Source organism: Lepisosteus oculatus, chromosome 29 (genome assembly GCF_040954835.1).
Source record: "Lepisosteus oculatus isolate fLepOcu1 chromosome 29, fLepOcu1.hap2, whole genome shotgun sequence".
Taxonomy (NCBI): Eukaryota; Metazoa; Chordata; class Actinopteri; order Semionotiformes; family Lepisosteidae; genus Lepisosteus; species Lepisosteus oculatus.
Genome location: NC_090724.1, coordinates 4,545,917 through 4,564,019, shown reverse-complemented (window position 1 = coordinate 4,564,019; position 18,103 = coordinate 4,545,917). Strand labels below are relative to the sequence as shown.

At 41.3% G+C, this 18,103-nt stretch overlaps 1 protein-coding gene across 2 annotated transcripts in view; it reads right to left on the bottom strand.

The window, feature by feature from the left end:
- The window catches only part of kcnn1a (potassium intermediate/small conductance calcium-activated channel, subfamily N, member 1a), a 70,846-nt gene that overhangs the window by 14,016 nt on the left and 38,727 nt on the right, over positions 1-18,103 (bottom strand). The window contains exons 5-8 of one of the 2 annotated variants that reach the window (XM_069186035.1): positions 5,197-5,338; positions 4,263-4,373; positions 3,405-3,532; positions 1,155-1,482 (exon numbers count right to left, since the gene is read on the bottom strand). In XM_069186035.1, coding sequence (XP_069042136.1) covers positions 1,428-1,482; positions 3,405-3,532; positions 4,263-4,373; positions 5,197-5,338 — 436 coding nt within the window. In that variant the 3' untranslated portion in view covers positions 1,155-1,427. Of the gene's footprint in view, positions 1-1,154; positions 1,483-3,404; positions 3,533-4,262; positions 4,374-5,196; positions 5,339-18,103 lie in introns of those variants that run through there. The other variant, XM_006639815.3, reaches the window with a different exon arrangement.

Genomic DNA, 18,103 nt, shown 5'->3' with positions numbered 1-18,103 from the left:
TAAAAATTGAATAATGAAAAAAAAAAGTAAATTGTTCGTCTGTAATTTACTTAAGCGGTTTCAGGAAGCTTGAGACGGGTTTTCATATTTTCTATTTTAATCAAATTAGTTTATGTGTCAAATACGCTGCCTACATACTTAGCTATGTCGATACAGCGCGCGCAAATACTTGAGTGTTTATACTCCTCTCAAGCTTTCAGAGAAACAGCTTAGGGCCAGATTCGCCAACAGAACAAATGATCGAAAATGAATACCTCACAAAAATCAAGTATTACACAGACAGCACTGCTAGTGTTAGCAAGCGTCGGAAAACAGCATCAAGGTGGTACGATCCAAATGATTTAAGTTGGGGATTTACTTACACTGGGATGGAAGAAAAGCCGAGACCACAGTGTGTCATATGCTGTGAGATTCTCAGCAATGAAAGCATGAAGCCAGCACATCTGAGGCGGCACTTTACCACGAAACATGCGCTCTTGAAGGATAAGCATGTTGATTTTTTTCAAAGGAAACTTAAAGATATGAAGCAGTGCAAGTCCACCATAAGGAGCAGTGCCTCTCCAGTGCTGTTTTTATTATATGTGTGTGAATGTGTGTGTGCGCGCTCATGTTGGTCATTGAGATTTTCTGGGGTTCCTACTGTATGAGAACATGACTTGTAGGTGGTACTTGGATGCTTTGGTTTGATCAGGGGTGGTACTTGGTCCAAAAGGTTTGAGAACCACTGCTATAGAGCATTACTTAAACTGCAGATGCTACTATTAACTTGGCAGGACCTTTGATTAATGTAGCCAATAATACAATTTTAGGGTAAAATGGCTAAGTGGTTTAAGATCCCCCCGACATTTAATTTGGGATTTATCTATTATGAAGGAAACAAGAAGAAACATTCTGATTTAACATGGTCAGTCTCTTTAGGAGGGTGATCAAATGATTTGGGTGTTTACATGGATTATCAAAGCCCAGTTACAGTACAGATCTGCACATAGTGAGAACTATATTGATTCAAAGCAGGTGCTTTGCTGTAAATTTACAATTGATTATCATTTAGGGGTCAATGCGAGATAGTATGGAGATCTGGACATGTTTATTGATGAATGGGTTCTGGGGAAAGCTGCTATACTTCCAGCTCGAAAGATGCTTTTTTTTTTTAACAAGCGCTTTGCATCCACCACATCAGACTCACTCTTGTTTCTTTTTTTTTTGTTCCATTCAGGGGAGGAAAAAAAAAAAGAAAAGAAATCAAATCAGCATCCAGCTTCAAACCTCATGCACGTCAATCATGTTCAGAAACAGCGACGAGAAAAGATAGGACACGAGGAACACAGAAGACGCAACTTACTTTTGAGCTCTGCAGTGATTGAGCAAAACAAAGACAGAACACAGTACAAGTTTAAAAACCACAACTTACACAAACAGGTTAACTCTTAGACTTCTCTCGCTCTCAGCAGGGTGCAAGGTTGGGGCAGGGGTAGGGGTGGTCTTAACATTATGATTTGGGTGGAAGATGGTTTTTGGGGGTTATAAAGATTTGGATAAAACAAAAACATTCAGAACAAAAGGGTTACTGTCAAACTGCAGCAGGTAGAACAGATGTCATGACAGACTTGGCAAAGAACAGGGTTTAGGTTCCCTGCTTTGTTGTATTAAAACAGATGGGGCAGGAGCAGTTTACGTCCTGTGTTGCTTCATCATGATATTTATTTGCTTTTAAGGGAATTCCACAGAACTAATTGTCCTGCTGAGGTTCTAATAGCAGGAGTATTCCAGTAGGACCTGATTGAGAGGAAGTGTGTTGGGTGGGGGAAGTAAAACACAGGCGCACTGTGACAGGCACTAGTCAAGTGCTAGAGTAAGGATGGTGTGTTGAAGCTTGCGCAACATGAATCAACGTTCCCCAACCTAAGTTCCTCTTCGTTCAGGTCCTTCTTCTCTCTCAGGAAAAAGCAAACAGTCCAAAAGACAAAAGAAGATCTGAGCAGAAGCACCAAATCTCAACATGTTCAAGGGTCAGGATGAGATGCGTGTCAAAAAGAAAACAAAAAACAATGGCTGACATAAACTGCCCCTTCACCATTATGTTCAACAGAGCTGCTACAAAGGATATCTCACAGGAAGGTAGGAGAAAGGCATGATCTAGTCTAAAACACAGGGAGCAGTGCCTCCTTTAAAGGGAACTACTGTATATAGTCTATAACAATGCCAGACTCATACCAACATGAGAGATATCCATCAAAATTGATATTACACTTTTTTAGAAAGATCACTGTAATGCACTCCATAAACTTTTATGCACAATTTCCTTTTTGGGGGTGAATGCAACTCATATACTATTCTTTATATTCTAATGTTGTTCTAGACTTTTTACTTTTATGTTCAGGAGAGTGTTATAGGTGAAAATCTTTCCATTCTTTTCTCAGCGACATTACAGAGTACTAATTGGTTCTGTCACATCATAAATTACATTTGGTTACCACTAAGGATATGTTAATGCTTTTTAGTTACACAATTGCTAATTCTGTAAAAGTGGATTGCCATTTCTGGTGTCAATAAACCATTAGATGGTGCAGACACAAGTGGTTTTAGTCTCCTAAATTTATAATACTGCCAAACAACTTTTCCAATCTTCCATGACACGCACTTGGTTAATGATTGACCAATGTTGATCTCCTACTGATCTCGCCACGTTAGGCATGTACTGATGTCCTGTTCATACACTAATGGACATAAACACAACACATTTTATAGATACAGCTGTACGTTATACAAACCACTCAACGTTTGCTGGAGGTAGACTTGATGGGATTATTTTTTCTTTTTCTGATGTCTACAAATGTTTAATAAATGTGTCCAAAACAGATTTTATTCTCCACTCTCTGTGTCTTCCAATGAAGACACAACTTGAATATCCTTAGTCAATACTGAATAATAGTATTATAATTTACTATAATAGTAAAGATTATTTTCAACTAGTGCTGAGATCTGAAATTACTGGACAGGCTGAATGGCCTCCTTCATTTGTAACCATTCTTATGTTTTTAACTGTAGTGTTGAACAAAAGGAGAGAAAAATGCTTTTTGAAAGCTGGCCTGCAGGTTTTTTATTTAAAAAAGAAGGCAATCCTTTGTGCATGACATGTGTGTGCACTCTGTCCATTCATCAACATGATTACATTCTGTCTCATGCATGCCCTAGAAGCTAGGATAGGTTCTGGGCCTATAAACCACTTAAGATGGGAAAGGATATTAAGCTTAACCTCCTGGGTGCTCTATAGCAGTTCATTGGGAAGGTAGTGTACTCAAGATGAACTAATCTTGAACCATGAGACTAAATCTCCTGCAGGTGCTCTACAGACAGGTTACTTGCTGCCTTGTTCTGGTCGTTGGCCAGCCCGGGGTACTTACTGGTGAATGGCCTGCAGGAACTTGCGCTGGTGTTTTCGGACTCGGGCGTGATCGATCTTCTTCACCAGCTTTGTGTGTTTGTAGATGAGCCATGTTTCCCTGAGTACGTTTGCAGCCGTGTTTTTGACCTGTAGGGGGAAAAAAATTGTTAAAATGGGTCATCTCCTGCTTGGCTCTGAATTGTAGACCAGTTTGCATTTAATGACCTTCATTCAAGACTGGCTGGCTGTGGGTTTGAGTCTCTGACACTGCATACACTGCTGTTGGACCCTGAATGAGGAATTGTACCCCAGTTGCTCAGCTATAAAAATGGGGACCATTATTATTGGGGGGATGGTCCCTGCAATGGACCAGTGTCCAATTTTACGTGAGATTCACAAGCTTTCTAATCCACTTAACGCTACAGATACCAAAATGAGCTCTATCCCAGTGATATCTGTTCCATTAAGCCACTGTGGTTTTAGTCTGGACTTCACTTTTACATTTTTACATTTTATTCAAACTTCACTATCACATACGCTGGCACTGGGACCTTGGGTTCTATTCCTGGGGTGCTATCCGCGTGGATTTTGTATGTTCTCCTCGGGTTTACGTGGGTTTCCTCAGAATGTTCCAGCCTCCTCCCACAGTCCAAAGACATACTGGTAAGTTAGTTGGCCTCTGTGAAAATTGGTCCTGCTGTGAGAGGGTTTTTGGGTGTTTCTGTCTATATGTGCCCTGTGATGGACTGGCGTTCTGTTCAAGGTGTATCGTGCCTCTTGCTTGTTTCTTCGGGATAAACGGTGACTCCCCCTCAACCCTGTACTGGATAAAGGAAGCTTTAAATGGACATTGGGATGTCCGGGTTTTCTCACTCACTCGTTTGCAGAGCTGGGTGTCCATCATGAAGTTATGGACATGTTTCTCGGCCTTGGTCAACTCCAACTTCCTGGCTACTACGGCAACCACCAGAGCAGTGCAGCCGGCTCCCTGCCGAAACGAGGCAGAATTATTCTTACGACACACAAACCCAAAGCGCAAAAATAAAAGTGAAAAGTCAGAACAGTTCTAGCTTGGCTTTTAGTAGCCATTTGTCTGGTCTTAAAAACAAGAAAAAGACCAACAGAACCAGCAGCTTACAGCTGGCAGAAAAAAAGCTAAAGAGGTCTAAAGAAATGCTTTGATCTGGTGTTTTATTTTCATGTATTAATGGAATCCCAATTTTTTAAACACATTTAAAATAAATATTATGTAGATAAAACAGTTAGCTTTTGTATGACAGTCAAAAATGGGCAGCATGGTGATACACTGGTTCTTTGTTCAATTCCTGGGGTGAGATCTGTGTGGAGTTTGTACAGTATGTTCCTGTGTTTGCGTAGGTTTCCTTTTAGTGCTCTGGTTCCCTCCTATGGTCCAGAGACCTGCTGATATGTTGTGCATGTCTGTGTGTCTTCCCTGTGTTTCCAGGGTGTATGATCAAAAGTTGTCCTATTAGTTTAAAGTTAAAAGCATCACAAACGTAGAATTCTCATCACACAGGGGACTTGATTCAGTGTATAGGCACACTAATTAGTAATGAACTGAACAGCATTTCTAGGATAGAATGATTTTTTTTAGTTATAGCCCAGAGAGAAGACATTTTCATTCTTGGCACTATTGTCCCTCCACAGAAACCCAAGATCGTTGCATGCAATCAGAAGAGAGAAGAGAATAGTGGATCACACAGGTGACAGGTGCAATGCGAGAACAGACAACCCAGGAAGAGCTGCAACTTTCTGAGCTCACGTTTTCAAGGTGGGTGGGATCTACCTACCATGATCCCCGTCAGTAGACACACACCCTTCCCGCAGTAAGTGTGAGGCACCATGTCTCCATAACCAATCGAAAGGAAGGTTATTGAAATTAGCCACATGGCTCCCAGGAAGTTACTGGTCACTTCCTGTTTGTCATGATACCTAGGCAATGAAATACAAAGACAAGAAACAAACACAAGTTAGAGTAGAACGTTACTTCCACTTACACAAGGGGAGCAGTCCCACACTAGCTCACATAATAACAAAGGGAGCAGCAAGCTCAAGGATGAAGCTTGACTGAGTCTGGTATTTGACTAATAACTCCCATAGAGAGGTTATGCATCTCTGTTTTCTCCGGTTCTGAGATGAATATTCTGTGACTACATCAGTGAAATTCGTCATCTTAGGAAAATTAAACAAAAGGCGTGAGGCCTAAGTCCAGGGCATGTCTCTCACATAAGGGACGTAAGACAACCAGTTCATACCCTTGCTACTCAGTTCATTTTAAAAAGCAAGAGAACATTTCGGCTGTGCTCGACTGATGAAAAGGTGAAGCAACGAATGGACAATACAGACAGAAGTGAGCATGCAGATATTTATGCCATGAAATAAATCATCGGCAATTTAGGAAGCAACCAGGGTGAGCGTTACTTGAGGACACAATAAAAAACAAAATGAAAAGACACCATTTTGGGGGAAAACACAGAATATCTTTAGAGAGGGTTAGAAAGGCTGGAATACCTATTTTAAACCTGGTTATGAAATCTAATGGACACTTTTAAGACTTAAAGAACGCATTTTATTTGAGAGCAATGCAGACTAAGATATTTTGAAATGTATGTGTAATGAGTCCAAATTCTGTCGGCAGAGATGCATTGGCGGAGATGCCCTGATATATGAATGCAGAGAAATATGGGATGTTTTATTGTAACCCCCAGCCGTGCTAATGACTTCATTCATAATCACGGGAGAGTCAAACACACTCCTGTCTTCACCTTCCTGAAAAAAGGATGAAACTGGATTCTGTGACAGATATGCTGAGCTCCACTGCTCTGCACTGGATTTCCAGAAGCATGTTCATCAGTGAGGTGGTGGATGAAATGTGTCACATTGGCTAGTGCAGACAAACATCTTTGTATCCCACACTTAATCAGCAACACAGGTGATCACATCCATTCTCATGCACTAAATTGAGAACAAATGATAGTACTTTATTATAGAGCTACATTACAAGGCATACAGTATATTAGTTCTTTATGACAGATGACCTGTGTTTAACACTAGTGAATGTGTAACCCATACTTGCTGGGTTTATTCAACAAATAAATACTTAACATATGTTTGATATCATTCTAGTATTAAACATTATGACTGACAAACTAGCAACACTACTCAGCTTATATCCAGTAATGGCAAACATGTCTTATGATGTACAAACTATTACCATATACTGTAGGTCATCATGATAAAAATGAATAATTCTTTGCCCTGTTTAAAAGGTGTGAGAAAAATGAGACTAAATAACTTTTTTATAAACTCTAACATATGCTTTTCCTCATCAAAACATGTACTTGTGCGCCTGAGTGTTATCCAAAAAAGTAATTTTCTATGAGTGTTGTCTAAGACTTATGTCACTAGCTACTGTAACTCTGACTAGTTCCCCAAGTAATTTTCAGCAGTGACTAAAGTCAGTGCAAACAGTCAGTCTCAGATACAGTATTTCCTCTGAAAACCAACAGTTTAGTTTATAATCTAAATGCCCTTACCCTTCCTGAACAGTAGGTTTCTGCATTCTGCACCTCTGAACTATAGAATAGAGGCTGGAGGGTTATTGATCGACTCAATCAGTAAATGCTCACTTGCAAGTTTGAAGCCTGGGTCACTATCTGCATGTGGCAGATTCAGTGTGCATCAGTGCACAGTTGGCTGTGCATTGCTGTGGGCAGGGCTGGGCTTGCAGTGATGTCAGCAAGAGCCGTGCAGCCCCTCCTGTCAGAGGTAGCTCTCCTGTCGAGCACTATGGTGTATGAGGTTTATCAAAAGATGAACGGATCAGCGGGAGGGTATATCAGAGGACCTTACTAACATACTGTATCATATTCTTTCCTAGGAAATACTGCATCACTGTTAGAGAGCTGCATCATAAAACAGCTGGAATTCAGCAGAAAGTGAAAACGGAATTGAACTCCAAAATGTGTGCACAGCCTTGTTCTATGTTTACGATCTGAACAAACTATAAAATAAAGGTCCATTGATTTATCTGACGATGGCACTCAACTCAATGGAAATAATGCGGTTATGTTTTTATCTTCGCAATGAATGTGAAGGAAAATATTATCATCTTCACGTTAAGCACAAACACATGAGATTGTCCCTTGCTGTTATTTATGATTGAAATATTTATATTGTGCTGACTGTAATGGGCTCACTGTATGGCACAGGTATTTTTAGAGCAAAAGTAATTACAATATCACGTGAAACCTGTCCTGCATTATATACTGTATACTGTGACCCTTGTGAAAAGGTTATTGAGTGAACTTTAAAATGTATTTGAACATAAAAAATCAATATATGTTGTCACAGCACTGCTATAACACAGACTGTAATCTTCATCAAACTTTTCTAGGGATGTGTGTGTTTTTTTTAACGGGAAAGTGATTAGGTGCTTTTGCTGCATAATCAGATTCTAATCTCACCCTTCCCTTCTGTTTTAATTTCCTTTCCGAGAGGTTTGAAAGGAAACAGCCCAATCAGAATTTCAAGGCATCTGTTGCTTTGCAGAAATGTACTGCAGTCTTGCCCTGATTAAAAAAAAATACTGCTATAGTGATGCAACATGCCAAAAAGTCCTCATTAGGAAGTTCTGCCAAAATCAATAGGCTGCATTGAGCACTAAAATCAAGTCAAGTATTTGCATTAGTGATTGTTTTCTCTGAGATCTGAGATAAAAGATGATGTGTTTGGAAAGCATCTTTGCATTGAATGCAACTGGCTTAGCTTTAATCGCAGAATCCCAGAGGTACGAACCTCTTCATTGATTAACTTGCATGCGTGACCTTGGGCCCCAATTTGATCATTAACCCATTAGCTTTCCGGTGAGCGTGATCATAAAAAAAATATCTAAAGTGTGGGGATTGTATAGAATATGGAATTATATATAGAAAATATAGAATTGTCAGATATATCTTCATCAAGGATTGAGGTAATCTGAGCATGATGTTTTGTATTATCTGGAGGGAAACAGAGGGTCCTAGAATCCTACTGTTTGTGTGGTATGTTTCAATCATTTGCTGCAGAAAACCTGGAGAAAAAACTCTGATTGATCTAATTATGGTCTACCAAGTCACTGGGAGCGACCTAGCAACTAATTTGCCTCTTGCTAATGGACATAGAAGGAGGTGCATTGAGCTTTGAGGTAATCCACTTAATGTCAGTGAATGTGGTTTTGTCCTTGTAGTAAGGAAACACAAATGTGGAATAAAGAAAGTCTAACTGCTCCACATCTCAGACAGCATCTGTATCATCCTCAGGTGACATGATGTGCACTTGACCTCCCACCAACTGTGGAAAATGCAGATGGTATTTTGCCTAAGAGAATCAAGAGAACAAGAGTGGTAAAACTGCGTAGTTGCAAGATGTGAGAAGTGTTGGAGCAAAACAATTACAAAATAAACATGAATTATTGTGTCTTCTGTTCAGAAACTAGCAAGGTCCGGTAAATGGATGGCACAGCATAACAATCATTTATCACAACTAATTCTTTTCCTTGAACAGGACATTAGTCAAACCCCAAAATATTAGTTGTGTTTTAGTGACTCAGAGTCCAGGATGGACAGGACAATCCTGATCTCATGAGCTTCTCTTGTTATTGTTAATGACCTGTCTTGGAGGGCATGTCATTGGAAGAACAACTGCTTTACCCAGTCTGGAAGTCTTGCACAACATCAAGGCATGTTTTAAGGTTTTGACCAATCATCACATGTGGGAGTGCCCAACTGTTAGTTACTTCCAAAGTGCTCACTTGGTGTTCTCATTTAATCATGTGCAAAATAGCCTTCTACATCAGATGACTCAGAATGGATGCCTACTGAAGCTCACGTTCTTCAAATGGGCACAGGCAATTGTTTCTCCCCCCGTGTATGCCTCCCAGACAGCTCACTCTCAGAAATGGGTCCATGATGTGATCACATCCAAACCCATCTGTCTGTCATTAGGATTCAGACTGCACTCCACTTGTGTTCTGAAGGCATGCTCAGATCTCAAGAGACTGGTGCCCATGGAAAAATGACTGTCTTTGGTCATATAGGTCTTTGTGGAGGACACCCCCAGTCTGACATGCAAAAGCAGTAGATATCATGCTAGCGACAAAAAAACTCCTCGGCCTGCATGCTAAGAAAAGACAGTATATTGAGAGCAAGGAAAGTGAAAAACAGAATCAAACAAGATCACGCTCTACGGTTTAAATTCCAGGAAAACACAGGATAGCAATATGTTCAAGTGGTCCTTCACCTACAATCTTTATCAACATATATATTCTTCAAGAATGTGGCCTTGCGGAGGAATGAGCTGCCTGGTGGCAGGCACTGATAGTGCAGCTGTGATACGATGTGAAATCTGAATATTGTGTGCCCTAGGGACAGTGCTCAGCGGAGTGTGTAAAGTGTCCAAAGGCTAAAGGCTAAAGTGTCTCCCGATTGAAGATATTTATAATGCAGCCCTTTTGAACTGCAGGTGTCTTTTCAAAGCAGTTCTTACTCCTTTCAAAAGCAGTGGCAAATGGGTTTAATCACCAATGGTAATTTCCTTTCTTGCTTTGGAAAGATCAGCTTGTTAATACTCTATGCGGATATAAATACTATGAATGCAATATGTTGTATTAACATGTGTCTGGTTGTGTTGCTGTGACTAGAACACCAAATAGCATTCAGGTCTCAGCAAGACATCTGGTCCTGCTGCTGAGTTCTTAAAGTTTCAATTATTAACCGCTGTGAAGATCGATGTGCATATAGAGGCGAGTGGAGAATTAGTGCACTAGCCTTTCAGCTCTGGGGACATCAGCTCATCAGGAGCTCTGGTCAGAAGTCCCTGTGAGCATTAAAAAAAGTTTAGTTTGAAACACACACAGAGTCTGATTAAGAGCTAAATGTCAGCAGTGTGGAGTAGTGGTTAGGGTTCTGGATGTGTAACTGGTGGGTAGAACCCTTAACAAAGTGCTTCACTCAGGTTACTCCAGTAGAATATGCTGCTGTGTAAATGGACATTTGCCAGTCACCTCTGTAAGCAAATTATTTCTTTTTCTTTTCAGCAATTGACTTATTTGATTGAAAAAAGGTTTGTTATTAATTAGCAGAGGTGAACAGAGGTGTTGGTGGACTTGCAGGAGTCGATAGTGTATTTTCATGAAACTGCCCGAGGACGCTGAATGGGCCCTATGAAGAAATACAGGCCAACCTGGTGAAACTCCATACTTGTACAGGAGTGATTACATGGAATCACTAGGGTGCTGATGGGGCTCTTAGCCATTTTCCACAAAAGCCTGCCCTGAGGTACAGAGTGAAAGCCAATGAGGACACAAACACATTAAAAAAGTGTTTAGGGCAGGGCTTGGAGGAAAAACTCTGTCTTTTCCCTGATTCTTCTGGACCAGAGCCTGTACCTTATCTGGACCATTGAGAAATTATCCAACATAACAACTCCATTCAATCATCTCTTACCGTTAAATTAACTCATCAGGTTCATGCTTTTGCATCTTAAGCACAAGAACCATCTGAATTGCACGTGCTCTGATATTCCCAGCAATGACAATGTCTCAAGACACTGAAGTTGGAGCGGTGCAGTGAGAGGGGGCATGTTCTCAAGTCATTTCGTGCTGTATAACTGTAACGGGCAAATTGGAGCAAAAGTTGTTGGAAGGCAATTTTCCATGAAGCAGCAGCGTGTGGTTGGTTCGTGGACATGAATGCTATGCATTGCACTAAAAAAATGACTTAAAAGTAAAGAGCTCCAGAATATTCTATGGACTTCATGACTAAGTCACAACTCCATGGACGCAAACTGCATCAGATTCTGGAGATAATCTAACTCATCTAAGTGGATCAATAGGATGTTGGAAACTGTTTCGTACAAATGTTTATACACTGGAGCCTATTTATTTACAGACGTTGTTATAACATGGATTATAATGACATTTCTGTAGTATTTTCCATCACATCTAGTTATTTACCACTTAGTTAAATTTGATTAAGTCCAAGCACATCACTTGCTAGAGCTTCTGTTACCACTAATCCGTTTACCAAGAGACTGCAGCAAGAAAAGTCCATCTACTGTGTTTTATGCTCTCAATATACTGTACACAGGCATGGGATGGAAGAGAGCTGGCACCACCTTCGATTGGAAATAACAAGACTAGGGGTTTGTCGCATCAAGAACACTCCAATCCAACAGGATTTTCCAATTAGACGCCTCAGGACCTTTGCTTTCATCTGTATTTTCCGACTCTTTTGGAGTCACTACAGTATCAATTAATGGCATCATTCCAATGATCACCATCATTGTTATTATATGTGGCTTGATTGCCAAAAACTCAAGGGAAGCCCAGTAAGGCAGAATAAATAACCCTAACGACTGTCCCTTTCGACCCAGTTGATAAACCTCCGGTATGACTCAGGGCGATGTGCAGTGAAGATCTTGAATGTGTACCCAAAAAAGGAACAGAACGCTTGTATGTCTTGGACTGATGACCAAACCTTGCTAGGAATGTTGGACAGTTCGAGGCTAGACCCTCATGCCCCCCACCCCATCCTCCCCAGCTTGCCAAAGCCCCAGGAGGGAGCTCGTTTAACTGTCTTCACAGCCCATTCCCCCAAGCAGCCTTACACAGCCAGCTGGCTGCAGTACGTCTTCCTCTCTGCCTGCCTGCATGTGCATGTAAGTCTTCAGTCTGCCTCCTAAAGCGCTGCTTCAAAACTGTGGACCACTTCGACACGCATTCCTGGCCTTGTGAACACCGTGTTTAATTACCATACAGCTCCTGCACTCTTCAGACATACGTAAAGCAGCCAGTCAGTGCTGTGTGTGTGGAAATAGTAAGATGAACAGATTTCTGGAAATCATCTGCTGAGTGTTCTGATACAGATTTCCTTCTAAGTCCAAGAAGCTACAGGTCTTGCTGCTGGTAACTTTGCATTTTACATACTCCTTTTGACGCTCCTCTGTGTTTGTTAGACACAGTAGTTCATATGATTTGCAGAGCATGATTTCTAGTTAGAGGTACTGGTTTACGTAGTTTTACTCCTCTGGTCCCGTTCTGCCTAAAATGCCATTTTTCCACGTTCCTTAATAGCGTTTCTGAAAAGATTTCTCAAGGCCAAATGTCAGGAAGGGTGACAGAATGACACATGGTTTCTGGGCTCCTGCAAACTGTGCGACATTTTCTTTCACCTCCTTGCACTTGGCTTTGAAATATCTTGTTCCACAGATTATGGTTCTCCGTGAATGGACAGAAACATAAACCCAAAACACTCAGAATCATGTGAAAGACATAGTGGAACAAACCACAAGTAAACACAGCGTCCGCGCAATTCTTAAACTATGGACTCCAAACAGTTTTACTTCATCAACTTTGCATCTTGCTGACAATATCAGCACATCAGTCAGCAGTGGCATAAATCTGAGGTAAGTAATATGTCACTGCAAGGTTGAAGCAAAGTAAAACAAAAAAAGGAATCAAAGAGCCAACAACTCATCTGCTTTTGTTCAAACACAAACGGACTATTTCATTTGTGCATGGAGAGTAAAGAAGGCAGATTAAAAATATTATCCATTGCTACTTACTCAACAATATTAGGAATGTCCATCCTTATACCTCTTTTTTTACTATTATACTCCTAACCCCATCCTACAATAAATAATATTAAGTTACAACATCAGTCACATGTTAATAGATTAACATGTTAAATAGTGGAAAGCTAATTTGGTGCTTATGCATTGTGCAAAGGTTGAGTTTTTCTTTCTAAAAATGTGATTTCTTGTCACCCTGAGGGCTTATTTCAATCACTACAAGGTTCTTGCTTAAAATGATTTTAAACCTGCATTCTGAAGACTGTAAGCAATAGGGGCCACAAATCCTCTGACTACGCAGAGAGCAGAGACTAGCAGACGCAAAGTGATCTTCACTTCTGTGTCTGTGTCTCAACTAGGCTTCCATCAGAGGTGGGACAGGGGTTTAATGCGCATGATTTCAGTTCTTGACCTGAATGCGTTAAATCAGCACAACGCTGACATGACTAATTTCTAGGACAGAAAGGAGACTAGAACAATCAAGCGAGATCAGCTGTGACCTTTCTGTATTTGAAACTCCACCTCTCCGACCTAAAAGCTACTGAATTTTCTGCAATAAAGACTATACTCCGTTCTATACATGAGATATCCATAAACCCAGCATTCAAACATCAAATTTCATGGTTCATTATTTTATTCAAAGGCTCATTAGCTAGAGGGCTCTAAAACGACCTCTGTCTCTTCCTGCTGACCTCAAAATTGAGAGAGTAGGAAAAAAAAAGATTCTGTTCAGAACACTTATTGTAGGAATAAAACTCCCTCTGGGAAGTGATCTGGTGTTGTTTAGGGCATCTTGAAAGTGGTGAGGGAAGGGGCTTATGGCATGCACAAAACTGGGTGTTCGATTTCCCTTTAACACATTTGCAGTTCTAATACAAGCGATGGTAACTGCAAAAATTAAGACGGTTAAGGAAAAAGAGAGAAAGATTTTAATCAACACATAAACACATTTTTTTGTATAGCTTTATAAAAGTTGGAACGGGAAAGTGAACTGTGCCCAAAACATTCCTGGCTGCAAATAAAGAGACAGAGTGCAACAGGTTACATCTTCATTAGCTAGCTACTGTATATGTGCTTGATAGCCAGGGCTGCTTTTCTGCAACTCAATCCTTCTAATCTCCCTGGCAGAAGCAAATCCTCAACCCATCTGGTAAGCTAAGCTGCAAGGTGCATAGCAAGAGCTTTTTGGAGGAGTCAAAAATGGTGTCAAGTTGTCATATCAGGTTTCGCCAGAGCTTAGTGATTGCTAAATCCACAAACCAGAGGTCCTTGACAGTTCAAACCCTCCAGAGTGGCTGGTATCAGTTTTTAAGCATGCAAGTGTCCTTGAAGCGTTCTCTTTGAACAGGAAGTGCAAAGTAAAGAAATGTTTTTGGACAGTTGCCTGCTTTATATTGTATATGAGAGGGAAGGGTAGGTAGTGTTTATGGAGCATGAGCCCGGAGAAAGGAAGTAAAAAGAAACTTGAAACGGAGTGGAAGTTGCCTGAAGAGCTGATTTAGTTTTTTGCAAAGGGTTTGGGCTCCCTTTGCCAAATTGTATGTTTTGTTGATTTTCTAAGTGAAAAGAAGTTAACCCAACCTCTGCAGCGAACAAACGTAAACTTGACACATTTCTGCAAATTATAACGCACTGTTACTATTTATGTGCTGAAAGTAACAAAAAATAAAACGGTGAATGTGTTTATCCACTACTGTTATTTTTTTTGTAAGGTTTTGGAACTTAATTGACTCGTTAGGCCTTCGAACCTCTCAGGGTGTTGTGCTTACACTCAACAACCATGGGCTCCTCTAAGCAGCTGACTGAGGATCAGAAAATAAAGATAATTGACTCTTACAAAGCAGGGGAAGGCTATAAAAAGATATCTAAACGCTTCCTTCTTGCAGTTTCCACTGTCTGAAATGTCATTAAGGAATGGAAGTTAAGGGGAACTGTTGAAGTCAAGACACAATCTGGAAGACCAAGAAAAATCTCAGATAGAACTGCTCGTAGACTGCTCAGGAATGCAAAGCAAAACCCCCATAGCACTGCAAAGGACCTACAGGACCTGCAGCTAAGGGAAGGCTTAACTGACATGGGAGTAGTGGTGCACTGGCCCACTTGCACAAACATGATCTGCATGGAAGAGTCATCAGAAGGAAGCCTTACCTGCCATCTCACCACAAAAGTCAATGTCTGAAGCATGCAACACAACACTTAGATAAGCCAGAGGCGTTCTGGAACCAAGTGCCGTGGTCTGATGAAGTAAAAATGGAACTCTTTGGCTACAACCACCAAAGGTATGTTTGGAAAAAAAAAGGAGAAGCATTTGAAGAAAAGAACACCTTGCCAACTGTTAAGCATGGAGGGTGGATCTGTTATGCTTTGGGGTTGTGTGGCAGCCAGTGGCACAGGAAATATTGTGTGGGTAGAGGGAAGAATGCATTCTATTATCAACACATTCTGGAAGCTAATGTCCCACAGTCAGTGAAGAAACTGAAGCTGAAAAGAGGTTGGATATTACAACAAGACAATGATCTAAAACATACCTCAAAATCAATCATCTTCAAGAAATGAAAGATTAAGGTTTTTCAAGTAGCCTTCACAGTCCCCAGACTTGAATATTATTGAATATCTGTGGGCAGATCTCAAACATGCAGTGCATGCAAGACGACCTAAGAATATTTCTGAACTAGAAGCGTTCTGCAAGGAAGAGTGGGAAAAAATTCCTAAAGCAAGAATAGAAAGACTGTTAGCTGGCTACAGGAAAAGTTTGGAGGCTGTGAGGGGGTGTTACTAAGAACTGACTGATAGGGTGCCGAAACGTTTGCACATTGCCACATTTACTGTTTATTTTTTTTCAATCTGCTAAATTCAGCAAATAAATAGTAACTGTGCATTAAAATTTGCAGAAATATGTCAAGTTTCCGTTTGTTCGCTGCTGAGGCTGTGTTAACTTCTTTTCAATTAGAAAATCAACAAAACATGTCATTTGGCCAGGGGTGCCCAAACTTTTGCATACAACTATCTCCAGACTCTGGCTGCCTATCACTGGATCCCTACCAAACGTGCCTTGAATTTTCCCTTTCCTGGGCCAGGATTCCTGAGATTCCATTCGCGTCTAATCGCACACATCGTTGTTGGGAGATTCATCTCAGCATCTTGAGTGGGAGATTACAGTGGAGTGCAGTGGCCTATTGAAAACATGAGAGTGCTGTTGAACAGGCAGCTCTTCCCAAAGATGAAGAGTGACAAACAGGAAGGCTGTTTCAGTGTTTACCCACAGTGATGCACTACACCAATCCTCTTCTGTCAATCTGGGTTAAGACCTCCCCTTCACCGGTCTCTCTCTGTGCACTGAGCCTGTCCTACAGCGAAACACTCCATCCCTCTCTAGAAGTTCATTACTGCAGGGCCTGTCATTCGAAAAAGCCTACTTTATCACAGTAGGAATAAACAAATGAGACCTCATGTTTCATCCCCCTGTACCTGTTCACCCTTTCATTCTTTTCTTTTGTTTCAATCCTCCAGCTGTACTTTCTTGCCTTAAGTAAATCATGCTACAGTATATTAAACAAATGAAATCCATCTACGATGTCTATCGGACAGTTACTGGGTCACCTCTCCCTGATATCTAAACAGCATTTTTAAGTATATATCACAAGCTTCCACAAGCGACAAAATCCTTTACGTCTTGAAATCGGCTTTTTCTGAAAAAAAAACAACCCATTCTAGCAGTGTGACTTCCTCCATTATTTGCTGCAGAAAAAACCCCCGATATGCATTCCACCTCTTCGATCAGGTTAAACAACATAATATGATTAACGGCAGAGTGCTGGACTGGTCGTCACAGGGAAGGAAAGGTCAGAGGGAATGCAACACATATTAAAACTGGCGCAAAGCAAGGAGACTGTAACTCAGGAGGCCTTAAAAGGAGATCTTTAAATAGTCAGCACTGTTAGGATTTATAATTACTGTGTGAACGCTGCTTCTTAAAAAAAGCTCTATCCTCGAGCAGTGCCTGTGAAGGTGGCATCAAGGAACTGCTCTGTTCTACACGGCCCCCTCCCCCCAGGACTGACTGACGTAGAGCCGCTCGGTTCAAAGTGCTGCGCGGATTCTGACATTTACGAGTTTGAGCGACTGCGGCCTAAATAACATCTCCGTGTCTGTCTCGCTCACGATGTTGCCATATTTACACTGCTTTGGGGAAGGAGCCCTAGTCCCTGTCGTCTGCTGTTGTCTCTGAGTGGCTTTGAGTCTTCCATATGACTGCGCCCTTTTCGTCTCCCCCCCCCGTTAGGAAAGGTGAGAGAGGTTTTTGCATTTCGTTTTGGAATTGATTTGTTTTTGCATTTTAGAGGCCCCACCCCCTCAGAGCTGCAGTGGCGCCAGCTCAGTGCACAATGATGGCTCTCCGCGGCTAGGAACGAGGACTCACATGGTATCCCTATGGAGCAGCATAGTGGGGAAATAGAAAGCACAACAGTGAGTTATAGACACACAGGTTAGAACGCGATGGACTGTTACCAAGAAGGTTATCCCCGTCCTCCCAGCATGCACTGTGGCTAACGGGAGTTGGGCAGAGAGGGGGAAGAGGGGAGGGTGAGGTACTTCCCAAAGAATCCTTAAAAATAAAAGACAATTCTGCTCCTGTCTCCCTCGTACCCTTAAACAGGGCTGGCATCACACCTTGTGCATTGTGCCACTGTCTCGTATCCCCTCTCCTCTCTCTGTGAGAAAGGCTGAGACACAACAGACACAGACCGAGTCCCAACTGAAGGTGCTCTCCAAACACCTGAAGAAGCTGTTCACAGCAGCCACTCATTTCATCCGCATTTTCCCATTCCATTGTCTCTTACTTTCTGCATGTCTTAAAGATGTGATGAGTAATGCATCACTCTTCCTACTCATTCTGCCGTTCATTTTCCTTTCTACCAAACTCTTCCAGCCACAATTCATGCAACACTTGCTGTAAAGGGCAAGCTAAGTGCTGTGCCATGCCCATTGGCACCCACAGCTACCAACACTATCTCTTGGCCTAAGCAGAAAGAGCTTCTAAAATGTGTTTGCAATTGAAACCACCTTTCTGTGTGCAAACAGTACCAT